We start from the raw sequence: 16,415 nt of genomic DNA, 5'->3' as shown, positions 1-16,415 counted from the left end.
GATTTCAATAGAATGGACACCTATGAATCCCGATCTAGAAATAGAAGATTATCACTGTTTGGAAGATCCCATGCCCCCTCTTTTCCACTCTTTCCCCTCATCATTTCTTCCTTCCTGAAAACATCTACCTTTGCATCTGTTCCGTAACTTTCTGTAAACTTTTCTCTGTTTTTTTTTTTTTTTTCTCTGTCTTCATACACTTAGGCTTGTTGTGTGCCCCAATCCATAGTCACCCTGGCGCCTTTCTCCAGATCAGCCCCTGGAATCTTTCACTCCCACAGGAGCAAACAAGCCTGATGTCGGCCCTGGACCCAGGAGAGCAGACAGACCTCGAGAGACAGAAGGAGGAAAGCCTTGTGGGAGGGGAGCCAGAAGAGAAGGAGGTCCCCCCTTCTCCCACGCTCATCCACCCCAACGACGTCCTCAAGATCCTGGAGGCCTTTGTCATGGGTCTGAGAAAGCCCAGGTGTGGTGCTGGAGGGCTTGCCGAGGCCTGGGGAAGCCAGGCTGAGCCAGGGCCGAGCAGATCCCAGTGCCGGGCAAGCACCTGGGCAGGAGGAAAGGGAGGGGGAGGGCTGGAGGCGTCAGTGGACACGGATGAAAGGAAGGGGCGTAGAAGCGATTTGCATTTTCTCATTCGTCGTTCATTCCACAGCCATTCACTGGGGTCTGCACTGTGTCGGCCCGCAGAGATCACACCTTGTGATCGGGACCATGGTCAGAGCCTATACCAGGTGTTACCAACAGCAGTCAGAGAGGGCTTTAGGAAGAGACACACCAGAACCGGCTTTTCCTACATGGATACAGTGGGGGAAAGAGCATTTCAAGGTGTCACAGTGTGGGGAAAGGCCTGGTGTGTTCGAGAATCGTGGCAGAGGTGTGGCTGGTGTCAGGGTCTTCCCTGGGAAGTGGGACTGGTGGGTAGGGGAGCCGGGCCAAATCTTGGAGAGCTGCGCCTGCCATGGCTGGGACCTTTGCCTTTACTCTTGGGTGGACCGGAGCCACAACATGGTCTTAAGCGGTGGGGGAGCCATGATTAGGCTTGCATGTTAGAAAGATCCATTTGGTGGCAGGGATGGGGGTGACGCTGGATACAAGGAGAGCAGCCGGAAGGTTCGTCTAGGTGGAGGCGTTGATATCCTGGGTCAAGGCTATCCTCGAGGGGATGCCGGAATTTGAGAGCCGTTTGGATGCACTAGTGAAGGAAACGGGCATCGTAGTGGGATGTAAAGCCAATGAGGTAAACTGGCTGAGAGAAAGGGGGGTGGATAGAACCCCAGTGATGCTTTCACAAAGGTGACAATGGCACCAGAATCAGGGACACTGATGATAGGCACGTGCACTTTCTGAGAATCAGCCGTAAACCGCGACACTCGCACAGCTGAGTGGGAAGGGGACAGGTCTGCAGGCAGCAAGTCCGGGAGGGACAGGCACCGTGGCTGGCGCTGCGTGGGAGCCTGGGGGCGTGCCAGGTGGGGGTGACGGTACTGCTGCTCTTAACCCCCAGGGACCCCCCGGCCCCAGTGAAGGTGGTGAAGTATGTGCGAGACACCTCGAAGGACTCTGCGTATTGGGAGGCCATGGCCACGGTTATCCCTTACGCCACGCAGAACCTCTGGGACGCTCTGTACACGGCCTTGGAGAAATACCAGTAAGTGTGTAGGTCACAGCCCAGGAGAAGGAGGGAGCCAGGCAGTGGGTGGAGAAGGATCCTGCTTGCGGTGGCCACCCCCCCTGGCTTGGAGACAAAAGCTGTCTTTGGAGGGAAAGCTCCTGTTGGGGGGTCATGTGGCGTTGGGTGGCTGGCCCCTCGCTCCTTATTCGGTTCCTAGCCCGGTGTGTTCGGGGCAGGAAGGTTGCTCGGGCGGGTGAAGCTTCAGGGCTCCTCTCCCAGCTCCAACCGGCACAGAGACATAGAGATCCTGGCCCCTGCCTGGTAGATTTGGAGCGTTCGATGAGCCTCTAATGGATTTTTCCGCCCAAAGCTTCATCCTGACGCAGAGGGCCAAGCTGCTGATAGAAAACAACTCCCTGGAGAAGCAGAACACAGAGCTCCAGATGCTGCTTCAGCAGTATCTAGATTCCAAGGTGGGCGGCGGGGACGAGGAGGGTGGGCAGGAGGCCGTGGCAGGAAGCGGGGCTGGAGCCGATGTTAGGAAGTAGAGTCCCACCCCTCACTGGAAGGAAGGGAGGCTTGGGATGTGCCATGACACAGCAACCGTCACACCTCAAGTTGGGCCCGAATTATCGGACAAGGGAGTCCTTTGGACTTTGGACGCTGCCCCAAGTCTCCTCCAGGACGTGTGGGTTGTAATAGTGCCCTTTTGATGCCCACGGTCCTTGGTGCCAGATGCTTGTTGGACGTCTCTCGGAAGCGGGACCCGACCCCTCCGAGAGCGTCACAGCCCAGAGAGCCCTTCCTTATGGAGTTTCTTCTTTGGTCTTAACATCCCCTCTGTGAGGTCGATAGGGCACAAGTCATTCTCCCAGAGAGGAGAATCAAAACTGGGAGACTCTTGCCCACTCTGCTGGGCCAGATTGTCTGGCCCGGGATGTGACATGGCGAGAGGAAGCTCCAGCTGGGGCAGGTATTCCCCGGTCCTCACTCCTGCCCACTCCGGTGATATTTGGGGCAACTTCCCCATGGCCTGCAAGGGAGGAATCTCACCGTCTCTGCTTCTAAGGTTAGAATCCCTTCGTAACGTAGTTGCTGGCTCCGCTCTGCTAGTGTGGGATGCTTCACGCGGCGCTGAGACCGTGGGCCGGGAGGGTCATGACACCCTGGGCTGGGGGTACGCCCTCCATCATCAGCTGTGTGTGTGAGAGGTGACCGAGACCAGCCACAAGCCCGGGAACTGGGGATGTGTGGCCCCGTAGCAGTCATTAGAGGACTGTCCATGCTGTCGTCGATGCCGCTGCGTGCAGAGGATGGGGGAGGAGGAAGGAAGGGCAGGGCTAGACTGGGGACGGGATGCGCAGGTGGTGGGAGGGGGTAGAGGGAAGATGTAAGACAGTGGCTCAGGGCAGAAGGTTCAGAACGTTACCAGAGGTCAGCTAGCTGGAGCAGAAGCCAAACAAGAAACCTTAGGACTTCTCTTCCAAAGGAAGGCAGACCATGGGCTTTCCCAGGCATCCGGAAGCGCTCGGCAGAGGGGAAACGCTTGCCGAGGTTTGGAGCCCTTAGGAGAGCCGACATATGCACCTGACCCGCAGAGGTCATAAAGCAGGAGGGCCCTGGGGAAACTGTAATGACCTTTACTCTCTCTTTTCCAGATAAACTCTGAATTGCATGTTCCACCAACTCAGGTGTTACGGGCGCCCACCAAATAGAGCCGGACCTCCAAAGGCTGCTGTTACGGTGTATGCGGGTGCCAGGGCTGGCACGTTTCACCTGGGGAGCTGCCTGGGACTACTCTGGATTTTCCAGAGCTACTGGGATAGGGCCTGTCAAAATAAGGCCACGGGAGGGGTTACCTGTATCCTGTAGTCGTGATTGATTAAAGTCTTTAAAAGGTTGTGGCTGAATCTTTTCAGAGAGGTCAGGTCCAGTGAGACCCTGGCCGGTGACCCCACCTCTGTGTCATGAGGGGACTTTGTCCCCACCTCAGATTGTGGTATGAGTCCCTGTGAGACTGGACCCAGGCCGGTGGCATGGGACTTCCTTCTTGCATTTGGAGCAGCTCTGTGAGTGGAGGCTGGAGCTTTGGGGCTCTTGCAAGGTCTTAAGTGTTCTGACTGTCCTTGGGCCTGCAGGACCCTTTTTGTGAGTTTTTGGGGTCCCTGGTTCCACCTGGTATAGTGTGAGGCTCCTCCTGTGGGCAGCCTGCAGGTGCCCTGGGCAGGTGTCCTGGGCAGGTGGCCCAGTGCCTTAGGCCCTCCTTCAACCCTGGGCCTTGAGGCCACTTACCCAAAGGGGAAAAGCCAGAGGGGCCCAGCTGCTCCTCAGTTTGCCATCCTCAGAGTGCTCACAGACCTCGCGCCCCTATCCTGGTCCCCCAGCTTGGCCAACTGGAGACCTGTCAGCTCAGTGTTTCATTCTTTTATTATTAAGAGAAAAATCACCACGCAAGAAAGGAACAACAGCCAAGAGAAACCCAGCTCTCACTGCAAGTACCATCCCCTTGCCTGGCCGAAATGAGGTCCTGGCAGGGCAGGTGGGTCAGCACTGGGGTGGGGGTGGGGCACAGGGGTTCATTCTCACTGCTCCTCATCTAGGCTTCTGAGCACTGGTCCGGGTGGAGGAAGCTCTGGGAAGCGATGAAAACCCACAGGCAGGGCCGGGACTGGGCTTGTGCTCCCACCGGGGTGCCTCCCGGGCGGGAAGAAGATCCACTCTCGGAGGGCGGCAGGGAGGAAGCAGCCACCTCCCCACCATTGGTAGGAAGGGCCTGGCCCACGTTTGCAGAACAGACTGGTGGTGTGGCTGTCCTCACAGGATTCTGTTGGGGAGGGAGGGTGATGCTTTCTGCTTACTCATTCTTTTTTATAGCTCTGGGCACTGGCCCGCGATGGGATTCTCAGTCAATTCCATTAAAGTTTTACTCTTCCACTGGAGGGCCTTGGGGGCATCTGGGGTGGCCTCCCTGGAGCCAGGGCCTGAAGAAAGTGGTGCCTCAGCAAGGAGGGGCAGACCTCCACCCCTGCCCACACTTCCCACCCCTTGGGCAGGGGTCAGAGGGGTGGGGTGAGGCCCGCAGCCGGCTCAGGTGGGGCAGGGGCAGGGGTGTCACCACCCTAGCAAGCAGGAGGCTGCAAGTGGGGGGGGACACTGGGCTTCTCGAGCTCCCCAGGGAGAGTGCAAGGTCCATGCCAGAGGAGGGGCAAAGGCACAGGTCCAGGCGGGAGGGGGGGGCGGGGAGCAGCAGCTAGGCCTGGGGGGGCGGGGGGGGGGGGGGTGCTTCACGCCCCCAGGAGCTTCTTGACCATGTAGCCGGGGAGGCTGTAGAGGAAGAGGGCCAGCATGAGCAGCCCCAGTAGCGCCAGCACGATCTTGATGATGAGCCACTTGTACCGCGTGCAGATGAGGTACTTGATGGACTTGAGGGGGTTGAGGAACCAGACGAAGGCGGTGTCAGGCCGGCTGGGGGAGGGGAGGCCGCGGTCAGGCAGCGGGCCTCTCCAGGGCACCCCAGGCCCTCAGCCTTCTTAGACTCCCACGGGCCCTGACGCAGCCCCGGTCCCCAAAGTAGTGAGTGCCGGAGCCAGGTTCTAGCCCTTTCTAAGCACTAGGTTTGCTGCTTGCGTTCCTGTGCGCTTGGTGGGACTCTTTGGCCCCCAGCCTCCTCCCCAGGCCCGGACGGCTTTCTGGCAGTCGGGCAGCCGTCCAGCCAACACCTGGACGATGGCGGCCTTGGCCTTGGCCTTAGCCGTTCACCATGTGAAGACGCAGCCGCAGGGCTGCAGGCTCTTCTGATTCCCAGGAACCTCGTCTACTTAGTGGCTCGTTGTACGTGCTCCAGGCTCGGCCCCCGTTGTCTTTCTGTGAATCCGTGTTCCTCAACCTCTCCCCCTTTTCTGAGGAACAGGGGCTTCTGGCCCCACCAGGCCCTGCCCAGGGTCTGAGGAGCCCCGGTTGGGGCGCCAGCCACACTCAACCACCTGCCCGCTGTCGGGGTGGGGTTACGGCTCTGCCTTCTGCACAGACTCCCGGCCAAAAGGGGCTTGCTAAGCTTTACCTTCTGTGGTTTACGTTACAGGAACGGTAGGTTTTATAAGATGTCAAGATATAAAATTCCAGTACCGGGTATGCTTTTTCAACCTCCTGGGCCAGCGGCCGCCGGAGGACACAGACCGTGCCCTCCCAGAGCCAGGCGCAGGGCACCTGGTTTCCAGCCTTAGTGGTGACGGGCAAGTTGGACGCCTGTCTGAGCCTCAGTTTCCTCCCTTACGCAGTGGGGTGCCTAGTGGACCCTGCCTCCGGGGTCAGTGAAAGGGTAAGGAGAGAAAGTGCATTTGAAACGCTAGGCGCGGTGCCCGGCCCTGAATAGCCGCTCAGCTGGCTGCAAAAATGTGGGAACTGGATGGGGTTCCTTACTGCCCTGCCTGGCAGAATATGGCTCTGGGCCCAGAGGGGAATGCTGGTAGGAACTAGTCAGGCCTCGCTGGCTAATCCTAGCCAAACCCTCTCCCCGTTCCCTGTCCTCATGTCAACTCTTTCTGCCAATGGCCCTGGGTTAGTATCTGTTGGTCTGTCACGAGGACAGGAGGTGGGGTGGTGCTCAGAAGACTGGGTGGCAATTTGAAAGCTGAGGCTGGGTCTTAGCCCTAATCTGCTGGGCGACATTAGGCGAGTTGCTTCGCCTCTCTGGCCTGACATGCGCTCATGTAAAACAGTGATTTTAGTTCTGAGAGCCTGTGGTAGCGTTTGACAGCCTGCAAGTTGCTGTGTGTGTGTGCGTGCCCTGTGTGTGTGTGCATGTGTGTGTGCGTGCGTGTGTGTGTGTGTGTGTGTGTGTTCTGCATGCTGCCAAGCTTATCGGTCCTGGGTCCGGAGGAAGAAGTAAGGAGGACCAGAGCCAGCAGGATGCCAGGCTCAGGCCCCCAGGGTCTTCCTGACCAGGTAGCCAGGCACAGAGCAGAGGAAGAGGGCGAGGATGACCAGTTTGAGGAACCGCCAGCGGCTTGTGTGCCATAGGAAGTAGCGGGCAGACTTGAGAGGGTTCAAGAACCAGATGAAGCTCGTGTCTGGCCGCCTGGAGCAGCGAGAGGGCGGAGGGAACACGGAAAGAGGACACAGAGGATGAAGGCTCAGGGTGTGGTCAGGGGTCTTGCAACAGGCGGGCGACCCTGGGCTGAGCACCCTGGGCTGAGCACCCTGGGCTGAGCGTGTGCACTTCCCGGCACCTCCCCAGCCATCAGGGCCCCCCTGGGGCCCTAGCCCGCTCGCTTCTGGCAAAAACGAGGAAGAGCGTTTCAGTCTGTGAAATGGGGCCTTCCCTGGGAGAGGGGCTGATCCCCTGCACGGAAGCCCGGTCGCCTGTGCCCCGGTTCAGAGCGAGGGGTGCATTCCAGACGGAAGCGGAGAAGGGAGGAGGCTCCCTCGCAATGAGGCTACCGCCCTGAAAGGGCTAGAGAACGCCAGAGGTGCCTGCAGCGTGGGAGCAAGAAGACCAGAAAGTTCTGGCCCCTCCTTCCTGCCCCAATGGCCCCAGGGACCAGCGTGGCAGGGGCGCCAGGCAAGGCAGCATACTCACTTGGGTTTCTCTAGAGGGTCAGGTTCATTGCGGGCCAGGCCCACCGGATTTTTCTCTGCCTCCTCCGCTGTCAGTAGATGCAATTCTGCCTCCACCTTGCCCTGTGGAAAGGAACAGAAGGATCCTAGGGCTCAGGCGGGGTGCGCGGCCCAGCCCTGCCTCGCCCTCTGCGGGAGCCCCGGCGGTCCCCACCGTGAGCTCGAACTCATCGTTCTCATTGCGGGCCAGGAGGGGCCACCAGCCTTTGACGCGCTTCTGCTTGAAGATGGAAACCAGGGGCACGTCCACCTCCCCCGTGGCCATCTCCATGGTGCACTGCTTGGCTGTCTTGGCGCCCCGGGGAAAGCGGTTGAGGTCCAGCTCGATGGCCCCTGTGGCAACCTTGGAGTCAGCTCTGACAGCCTGGGTCCCGTCGATCCCCACCGGGGTGGGCTCCCTCTGCCCCTGCCTCCCCCTGCCCTACCGCTCCGCTCCCCAGCCCTGCACCCAGGAAGTCGTCCGCAGAGAAGTGGTCCGCGTCCCAGATCTGCAGGGTGAGCCGCGCGGGGATCTTGTACTCGGTCTCGTCCCAGGAGAACATGGACTCCTTCTTGGAGATGACAATCCTTTCCTCAGCGGCCAGGTAGTCGAAGGGGAACAGGTAGCGCCAGTTGAAGTTGCCCTCGCCGGTGAGGGAATGATAGTGGACGTCCGTGTCCTGCTTGTCCTCCTGCTGGCCCTTCAGCCACCTGCCGGGTGCCGTTAGCTCCAGACCCGCGGCCACCCGCAGGGAGCCCCCTCCCTCCTCCCTGGCCTCCTGGGAAGGTGGGCTCACCCGTCCCAGCACCCCTACCCCCCAGCCAGGGGCCCTCTCACCCACCCCCGCACAAAAATGTCGCTGGACTTCTCCCCAGTAAAGAAGTCATCGTCCTCCAGGACCACCTCGTCTGTGTTCCACACGATGACCCGGAGCTCATACCTGGGCAGGGGAGAGGCTGGCTCGCAGTCTGGGGGTGGGGGCGGCCCCAGGGTCTTGGTGTAGATGGGGCAGGTACCTGAGGGGAGTGCTGGGACTCGTGAGCATGGGAGCTGGCCCAGGCTGGGGTGCAGAGAGCCCATTCGGGTAAGAGGGCAAGGAGGGGAGCGGAGGGGACCCGGGTGAGGGAGAGAGGGTCAGCCGGCCGGCATGGCTGTCGTGAGGAGAACCCTAGGGGAAGCCCGTCTGGCTGGCTCGCCAGAACAGAGCACGCTCCCGGGCAGGGAGGCTGACTCAGGCCTGAGAGGGGCAGGGGTGGCTGCTGCGGGGTGGCTCAGCAGGAACTCGGTCTCCAGAGGCCAGAAGACACTGTGTCTAACACAAGTTTACGTGTGGGCCCAGCAGCTGGCATGCTCATGGCATCTGGTTTCCTTTAGGTTCTTGTCCCAGAAGAAGATTTTCCCCCTTGCGGTGTAATTGTCATTATAAATAGGTACATTTCAGCCTTTACGAGTGAGGTTGGGTCGCCCCCTCCGCCTTCCTCAGAGTGGGGCTCTCGCCCCCGGACTGCAAGTGCCAGGTGACACAATGGGGTCGGGTGTCCCCTGGTGGCCATCCCTGGGACAGCACACCTGTGACCTCAGACCTGGAGGCGATTCCAGGCAGAATTTGCCATATGATTTGCAGGGCCCGGTGCAAAGTGGAAAGGTGGGGCCCTTTATTAAAAAAATCATTAAGAATTTAAATATTTCCATTTTGAAGTGAGCGTGGGGCCCCTCTGAGTGTGGGGTCCGTGCTACTTCCCCACCCATGCGGTTGGCCCTGGTTCCAGGCACTAGGATGTTAGAAGCGGCAGCAACTCCATCCTGCCCCCTTCCAGATGGGAAAACCAAGGACCAGGGAGGTAAAATGACCTGGCCAGGGCCAACTAGGAGAGGCAGGTGGCCTGGCTCCTGATCCAGTGCTCTTTCCACTCTATCAACTTCCCCCCTCTTCCAGGCGCTCACTCCTACATACCTCCTCGGCAAGGGTTTTAAAGAAAACCTGGCAGAGCTTGGGGAGCCTGGGTGGCTCAGTCGGTTAGGTGTCTGACTTTGGCTCAGGTCATGATCTCACAGTTCATGAGTTTGGGCCCCACGTCCGGCTCTGTGCTGACAGCTCGGAGCCCAGAGCCTGCTTCGGACTCTGTGTCTCCCTCTCTCTCTGCCCCTCCCCTGCTCATTTTCTGTTCTCTTTCTCTCAAAAATAAATAAACATTAAACACTTGTAAAGAAAACCTGGCAGAGCTTAATGACAGCCTGGAGTGGGGACAAGGGGAGCGGGCTCTCAGGGGTGATGCCGCTGTGAGGAAGAGTCCCCTGGAGGGTGCTGGTGAGTACACATCACCTCATTGCCCGCACACTGGGGGGATGGCTGTGCCTTGGCAAAGGAGACCCACCTAGGGTAGGCCCCATAGCTGTCTCCATGGGTTGCCTGTTCCCCCCTGAAGGCCACATGGGAAACACCACTGACCAAGGTGATGTAGGTGGTCTGGGCCTGGGGCTCCCACAGGAATGAAGTCCATGGGGGGAGGGACGAGAGATGGGGGAGGTAGTGCTGGGCCCCAGAAGCTCACTTCTTGGGCTTCCGGGGGGAGATGTCCAGAGGCGTCCCAGGGGCCGGCATGTCCATGGGGAACATGTCTACCCACAGCTCCAGGCGGCCCTATGGAAGAGAGGGCATGGCAGGTCTCCCCAGGGACTCCCTCCCTGCCCAGGAAGGCCAGCTCTCCTCCCTCCCAACCTTTGTTCCCTCAGGACCCGGTTCATCAGTTTTCGTCCTTGGACGCCAGAATCCCTATGACCTCACCAACAGCCAATCACAGCGTCTAAGGGAGACACTGCAGGCTGCACCTGAGCTCATGGGGCTCACACTCAAAGGAAAGGCACAGGCCCCTGGAGTTACCGTGAGGGGCCGTGCTAGGAAAGTGCCTTCCAGCCTTTTGGGAAGGCAGCGAATAGTTGGAGGATCCATTTTTATGGGCCCAGGTAGGGACTCCCTGATCCCAGATACCAAAGAACCTGAGATCTAGGCCTGGCGAGCGTCACCTGCTCGATGCCTGGCTTGTCAGGGTTGAGCAGGGGCCGGGTTTCCACGTGTTCGGGCACCAGGCGGCAGCCCACGCGGGGGATGTCCTCCCAGTGCCTCAGGGCAGATAGAGCCACGTGCTCTTCCGTAGGCTTCCTCTGACCTGTGGGTGCCGGTGGGTCAGCGGCACATAGGGCCTCAGCACAGCAAGAGACCCGTGCTGGGGCTAGACTCGGGGGCACAGAGCGGCCCCTGAGCCATCACTCCTCCATACTGTCTCCTTTTACTGTTGGGGAAACTGAGGCACGGGGGCAGCGTGGCTTGCCCGAGTTCTCAGCTGCCCCATGGGGCCCAGCGAGACCTGTGCTCTTGGGTTTCCCCTGCCTGGGGAATCTGACCAGAGAATCCTGCTGGGCTGTGAGGGCAGGGAGGGGAGGAATCCACTTCCTGTCTCAGCACCCTGCGGGGCCGCAGCATGAGTTCCGCAGCACGCTTCTCCTCTGTTCTCTGGAAGTGCCACGTGACAAAGGAGTGGGGAGAGTCAGCTGGGACCTGGGCCCACACCCTCACCCTGCCCCCGAAGGGCCACGTGACTTTGGGCAAATCACTGTAGAAGGGGAAGAAGCTCCCTACCCCACAGGAATTCTGGGAGGGAGAGAGAAGGCAACAAGTGTCCAGGCGCTTGTGCTGGAGGGCAGAGGCTGGGCAGAGGGGAGCGGGGCGCTAGGCTGATGGGCAGAGGGTCTAAGGACGCCCCAGTCTAGGCCTTGAAGTCCTGCCGCAGGAAGCGTGGGTCCCTCTTGGCCTCTGACACCCCCCGTGTCCAGCGCCTTGTTACCATTCTCGTCCTCGATCTCGGAGGGCCCAGTGAAGACACGGTTGGACACCTTCACTCTCCCGGGGGGCCCAAAGTGGGGGCCGTCCACTTTGCCCTCCTTGCAGAGGCGGGTCAGAATCTGGCTGGGCTTCATGGGGTCCCGCCAGATATTGTAGCCATGTCTGTGGGAGGGGGCACACAGGTTTCGTGGGGCTCAGGGTGGGGCTGGGGCCCATCCCCCGGTGGCAGCTGGTTCCCGCCAGTTCTCTTAAGTTGGCTGCTGCCCCATGTCAGCAAGCAGGCCCTGCCCGAGACACTAGGGCTGCTCGAGGCTGATCCCTCTTACCCCAGGCTCCGGCCTCACGTGTCCCGTGTCCTGAGGATGAGCTTTCAGCCTCCCTCAACACAGCCCAACCCATTCCCCAACTGTGCCCTCTCCTCTGGAACTTCAGAGACTCCCACGAGGACACTGGTAACCAGAGAGTTTGGGGACGTGTCGAGAGTCACACAGCCTGTCAGTGGCAGAGATTGGCTGGATCCCCAGTGGCCTCTGCCTGGCCTCTTCCCAGCCCTGGGTTCTCTCCTTGCCCGGCCTCCCCTGTCCTAGAAGCCCCCCCCCCCCCCCCGCCCTGCCCCCGGCTCTCTCCTTGTGTTAGAATCTGTGGTCTGCTCGGTCTGTACGGATGGACGCCTGGACTGGGACCGAAACTGTAATATATCCACCTTCCCAGACCACGATCTCTGAGTCTTGGGTTTTGGAGTCAAGATGCGGCAGGTGCGCCCGCCCCGCCCCTGCCCCTGCTCCACCCCTGCCCCTGCCCCCCGCCCCACGCACATGGAGTAGGTCTGGGCGATGCCACAGGTGGCCCGGTGTTTGCTGTAGAAGCGGTTCTCCAGGTCAATCTTGGTTTCCCCGATGAGGTCATCGGTGCCTACCAGATCCCAGTCGTACACGGCCACTGTCAGCATGGATTCCATGGGGAAGGAGGCCTCGATGTCAAAGGACCTGGCGGGGTGGGGGTTAGAAGGACTGAGGGTGTCTGGCCGGGGAAGCCGGGTGGGGCCGGAGGGGGCGGTGGCCCGTGGGCCGCCAGGAGGCCTTACTTCCCAAAGACAGGGTTGAGCTGCTTGGAGATGTAGTTCTCCTTGTCTCGGATGTCAGTTTTGCCCAGCCGGATGGCAATGTAGGGGTCGGCTTTGCCGTTAATGTCTGCGGGGTGCAGGTCCGTGGCCTGGGATGGGGGAGGGGTGCTCCTGAGCAGGCTCCCCACACACCCTCTTCGCCTTCCAGTGCCCTCACCCTTCTCTGATGGTCCCGTGATAGCAAAGGGCGGGAGCACTGGACCGGAGAAAGGAGAGTTGCTGTGTCACCTGGGGCAAAAGTCGTCGCCCATCTCAGGTCTTGGCTTCCTCCTCTAGAGAAGGTGGGAACTAGGCCAGGTGACCTCTCTGGTGCCTCCCACTTGGGGCTGTGACACTGTACACTGACACTTCAGAGCGCTGCTTTAGCGCCTCCTGGGCAGGAGGACTGGGAGACCGGGGGGAGGGGATTCGAAGGGAGTCTTACCCTGACCACATAGACTCGGACCAGCACATTGATGGGGTCGTTGCTGGGGATGCCCTGGAACATGCCGTAGGTGGGGTCGTAGCCGGCTTCCCGGGACACGTCCTCTGGGAGTGGCACTTTATACACGCAGAGGGAGCCCTGGGGCAAGGCAGGGGCTCAGGCGCGGGTAGCGTTCCAAACGGTCCACAGTACAGAGGGATGGCATCCTGTGCTCAGGGTTGATGGATCTGAGGGGGGTCCAGGGGCTCAGGAGGGAGTGGCCAGGGCAACGTTGGGGGTGGGGCACTCAGGGCAGATGCTCTTTTTTAAGCAGCATAGAAATATTTTCATGTTTACGAATCAGTGCAGCCGACAGTTCCACTTGACTGTCGGCCCTGGGCTTGGGGTGGGGAGAAGAGCTGGTGGGTGAGGGGTACGATGCTCAGGGCCTGGGCGCACACTCCTTGCCTCACCTTGAACCGGCCCACGATGCGCTCCTCCTCCGTGGAACCATCCTCGTCATCCCCCGTCTTGCCCCGCAGCAGATTGAAAGTGTGCAGCCAGTCCTCAAAGTTGTCAAACTCAGACTCCAGCTCCTTGGGGTACACCTGAGCCAGGCCAGGCCATCAGGGGGACACGGCACGATCACTGCGCCCCGTCTTGTCCCATCTGCCCCCCCCCCCCCGCCCCAGGCAGGACCCCACACCCCTGGTGGGTCTGCCCCCAGACCCTCACCTTAAGCTCATCAATCTTGGGTTTCTTCTTCTCTGGGGCCTCAGGCCCCTGGCCAGTGCCGGGGCTCTGGGTTCTCTTTTTCTTCTCCTCCTTCGCTGCCTTTGCCTTCTCCTTGCCCTTCATCGGCCCCTTTAGGCCTGGCCAGAACCAGAAAAGGAGGCCCTGGTCAGTTTGGGGCAGAAACGATGAAGCAGGAAGTTCTGGGTTAGAGACCCAGATCGGCTGCTAATTGACTTTGCTGATGTAACTCCTCTGGGCCCTGTGTACTCATCGGTAAGATGCAGACAGTACTCCCTGGCATGCCTGCCTCCCATGGGTAGGTGCAGGGCACCCATAAAGCCACACTGGGACTGTGTACAAAGACTGCTGCCATGCCCTCCGGCAGAGCAGAGCAGGGAAGGGGCATGGGTCTTGAGTCGGGAGGCCTGAGCCACACAGCACTTTCCTCTCTGGCCATTTCACTTTCCTCTCTGGCCTCAATCTGCTCGTCTGTCATATCCAGAGGGCTATTCTACACCAGCATTTCCCAAACCGCACTCAGTGGAACAGCCGCTGTGGATGTTCTTGGAATGTTGTAGAAGAGAGTGCCTATTGTGGTCAAAGAAGCTGGGGAAATATTTTATATTCTATCTTCCTTTTAGAGACTTATAATAACATTTGCATATTAAAGGCACTGGGAAGTCCTGTGCCAAGAGACCTGTTTAATCCATTTGACCAAAGAATCCTCTTTCCCTCTGGAATACCCATTAATAGCGTTCCACGGAAAAGGCCTGGAAAACGCTGAAGCTTTGTTGTTCTGTGGCTGTAAATGTCTCTCACCATGGTGGCTGAACTGGTCACTCTAGATTAGAGCCTACGCCTGCCCCCTGGTGCCCAGGGATGGCTGGTGATAGCTGCCCTTGGCTGCTAGAGCGGCGCAGGGCCCTGGGCTGGGAAAGACAAGCAGCTGGGGTGGCGGGTCGAGGAGCCAGCCCTCTAGGGCGGCAGGGAGGCAGAGACCCAGGGTCCCGGGCTCACCCTCCGTGTTCTCCACCTCCTCCTTCTCCTCCAAGTCAATGCCGGAGGCCTCCTGCTGTCGAAGTTGCTGCCAAAAGATGAGGTGAAGAGGAGAGAAGGTGGGCTTCCTGGGGAGGGGTCTTTCGACCCCATCCTGTGGTCTCAGACCAGTCTTAAATGCTTAGAAACTTTTGGGGGTGCTTGGGTGGCTCAGTTGGTTGGGTCTTGGCCTTTCGGTTTTGGCTCAGGTCATGATCTCGCGGTTTGTGAGTTCTAGCCCCACATCGGGCTCTGCACTGACGGCACGGAGCCTGCTTGGGATTTCTCTCTCCCTCTCGCTCTGCCCCTCCCCGGCCTGCACTCTCTCTCTCTCTCCCTTTCTCTCTCTCTCAAAAAATAAACAAATAAAAATAATTGAAAAAAAAGAAACAGACGCCTTTTCCTATTGGGGTTCAAACCCATCATGCACTCTGTGTGAGTGGGTTAAAAAAGTTCATGATATTGTGTACAGTATGACCAACTGTGGTCAGGAGTTTATGATTCTTTAAATTGTGCACCATTTAAAAATAAAATGCCCTTTAATGTTGATTCTTAGTGGTATTCTTTTTTTTTTAATAGAAAAAGTATAGTAGAAAAGCATAACTGAATATGAAAAAATGTGCTCTCTGTTCTACCCAGTTCACAGCACCTGCTGGGAACTAAATCCCCGGGTTTCAACCAAGGCGCCACCTGGTGGCAACCTATGCAAATTACAGGATTAGACACCAGGAGTCAACAGGCAGCCTCTTGGAGCTCGAGCCTGGCCAGCTTGAATCCAGGAGATGATGGTGGGAGAAGATACTACTAGGTGACCCCCAATTATCTGCCTTCCTGAGTTTTAGAAGTTTTTCTGGACACACAGGCATGTAGGTAAAGATTACATTTCCCAGCCTCCCTAGCAGCTAAGTGTGGCTACAGGGACTAGATTTAGGCCAACATGAGTCGAAGTGATATGTGCAACCTCTAGGTTGGGGCTTTAAGAGGAAAGGGCTATGCTTCCTCCTCTTCTCTTTGCCCTTTCCTGGGCACTGGTATTCGGACGTGAGGGTGAGTCATCTCCAACCACACAGATGACCACACAGTCATCTCCAACCACACAGGGTCTTAGTGCCTGCCACCATTATGTCACCATACCAGCCTAACTCCACTCTCCGAGACATTATGTGAGACAGAAAGAAGCTTCTGTCTTGTTCACACCAATCTAACTTGCTACAGCAGCTTAGCCTGCTAACTAATGTGCATCGGAAACCTTGCACACAGCCTGGGCCACAGAGAGAGCCTGGGGAGAGAGGATGACTGGATCAGCTCAGGTCCTACTGAGGAAGCACAATCATGGGCACACGTCCCTCCTGGTCGGTCAGTAAGTCGGGGAGTGCCCTGAGCTAGGGAGTGCCCTGAGCCAGGGAGAGGGACACGTGAGGAAGAAGAGAAATGCACTTTCTGGAACTTGCAGTCAGTGGCAGCAGACAGAAACTGAACGTGCACAGTCGGGGAAGAATATTTCACAGCCACAGTGACTGAGATGTGCAGAATGAAGCATTGTGAGGAGGTGCAAGAACTACTAAGAAACCATTGCTCCCTTTCGGCCTCGGCGCACATGTTTCTCTTCTTCCTCAAAGGTCACCTTCCCCGGGAAGCCTTCTCTGACTCCCCCAGGCATTGCTCTGGCTTTGTCATCACACTGTAGTGTAGCAGCTTACGTGTCCATTTGCCCAGTAGACCGAGGGCTCCTTAGGGCAGGTATGGACTTATCTTTGGCTCCCACAGTACCTAGGAAGGTGTCTGACTCATCATACATACTCAAGAGATGTTTGTGGAGTGAGTGAGTGAAAACAAGAGGAAACCTGGCCAGGGAAGGTAGACTGGACCGCCATTTTGGAAGAGGTGGGGCCTGAGCTAGAACTTGAAGGATGTGAAACAAGTGTGCTCCAAGCTCATGTTGATGGAGTCGGGGAACTGGCCCTGGTGGGGATGGGAAAGAAGCTGGACTGGAGGGGCCGATGTGGAGTTTGGGTCACCTCCCCTAGCCCCATTCCTCCTTGGCTCCCCAGCCCGGGCCTGAGGCCT

General features: G+C 58.6%; 2 protein-coding genes across 6 annotated transcripts in view; one reads left to right on the top strand and one right to left on the bottom strand.

Moving 5' to 3' along the window:
- DRC1 (dynein regulatory complex subunit 1) overlaps positions 1–3,516 on the top strand; it is a 41,077-nt gene extending 37,561 nt beyond the window's left edge. For both annotated transcript variants that reach the window (XM_049652447.1, XM_049652448.1), the window contains 4 exons: positions 282–466; positions 1,508–1,651; positions 1,986–2,088; positions 3,274–3,516. In XM_049652447.1, coding sequence (XP_049508404.1) covers positions 282–466; positions 1,508–1,651; positions 1,986–2,088; positions 3,274–3,330 — 489 coding nt within the window. In that variant the 3' untranslated portion in view covers positions 3,331–3,516. The remainder of the gene's footprint in view (positions 1–281; positions 467–1,507; positions 1,652–1,985; positions 2,089–3,273) is intronic.
- Positions 3,517–4,857: 1,341 nt separating this feature from the next.
- Positions 4,858–16,415, bottom strand: part of OTOF (otoferlin) — a 92,415-nt gene continuing 80,857 nt past the window's right edge. For 2 of the 4 annotated variants that reach the window (XM_049652443.1, XM_049652446.1), the window contains exons 33-47: positions 14,331–14,397; positions 13,314–13,450; positions 13,052–13,186; positions 12,600–12,737; positions 12,137–12,264; positions 11,868–12,038; positions 11,054–11,214; positions 10,236–10,378; positions 9,764–9,852; positions 8,053–8,151; positions 7,680–7,921; positions 7,386–7,564; positions 7,194–7,294; positions 6,599–6,692; positions 4,858–4,989 (exon numbers count right to left, since the gene is read on the bottom strand). In XM_049652443.1, the coding sequence (XP_049508400.1) occupies positions 4,900–4,989; positions 6,599–6,692; positions 7,194–7,294; positions 7,386–7,564; positions 7,680–7,921; positions 8,053–8,151; positions 9,764–9,852; positions 10,236–10,378; positions 11,054–11,214; positions 11,868–12,038; positions 12,137–12,264; positions 12,600–12,737; positions 13,052–13,186; positions 13,314–13,450; positions 14,331–14,397 (1,974 nt within the window). In that variant the 3' untranslated portion in view covers positions 4,858–4,899. Of the gene's footprint in view, positions 5,081–6,598; positions 6,693–7,193; positions 7,295–7,385; positions 7,565–7,679; positions 7,922–8,052; positions 8,152–9,763; positions 9,853–10,235; positions 10,379–11,053; positions 11,215–11,867; positions 12,039–12,136; positions 12,265–12,599; positions 12,738–13,051; positions 13,187–13,313; positions 13,451–14,330; positions 14,398–16,415 lie in introns of all 4 variants that reach the window. The other 2 variants (XM_049652444.1, XM_049652442.1) reach the window with 1 other exon arrangement.

This window comes from Panthera uncia (assembly GCF_023721935.1).
Source record: "Panthera uncia isolate 11264 chromosome A3 unlocalized genomic scaffold, Puncia_PCG_1.0 HiC_scaffold_12, whole genome shotgun sequence".
Taxonomy (NCBI): domain Eukaryota; kingdom Metazoa; phylum Chordata; class Mammalia; order Carnivora; family Felidae; genus Panthera; species Panthera uncia.
The sequence above is the reverse complement of the archived record's forward strand: the minus strand, read 5'-3'. Positions and strand labels throughout refer to the sequence as shown.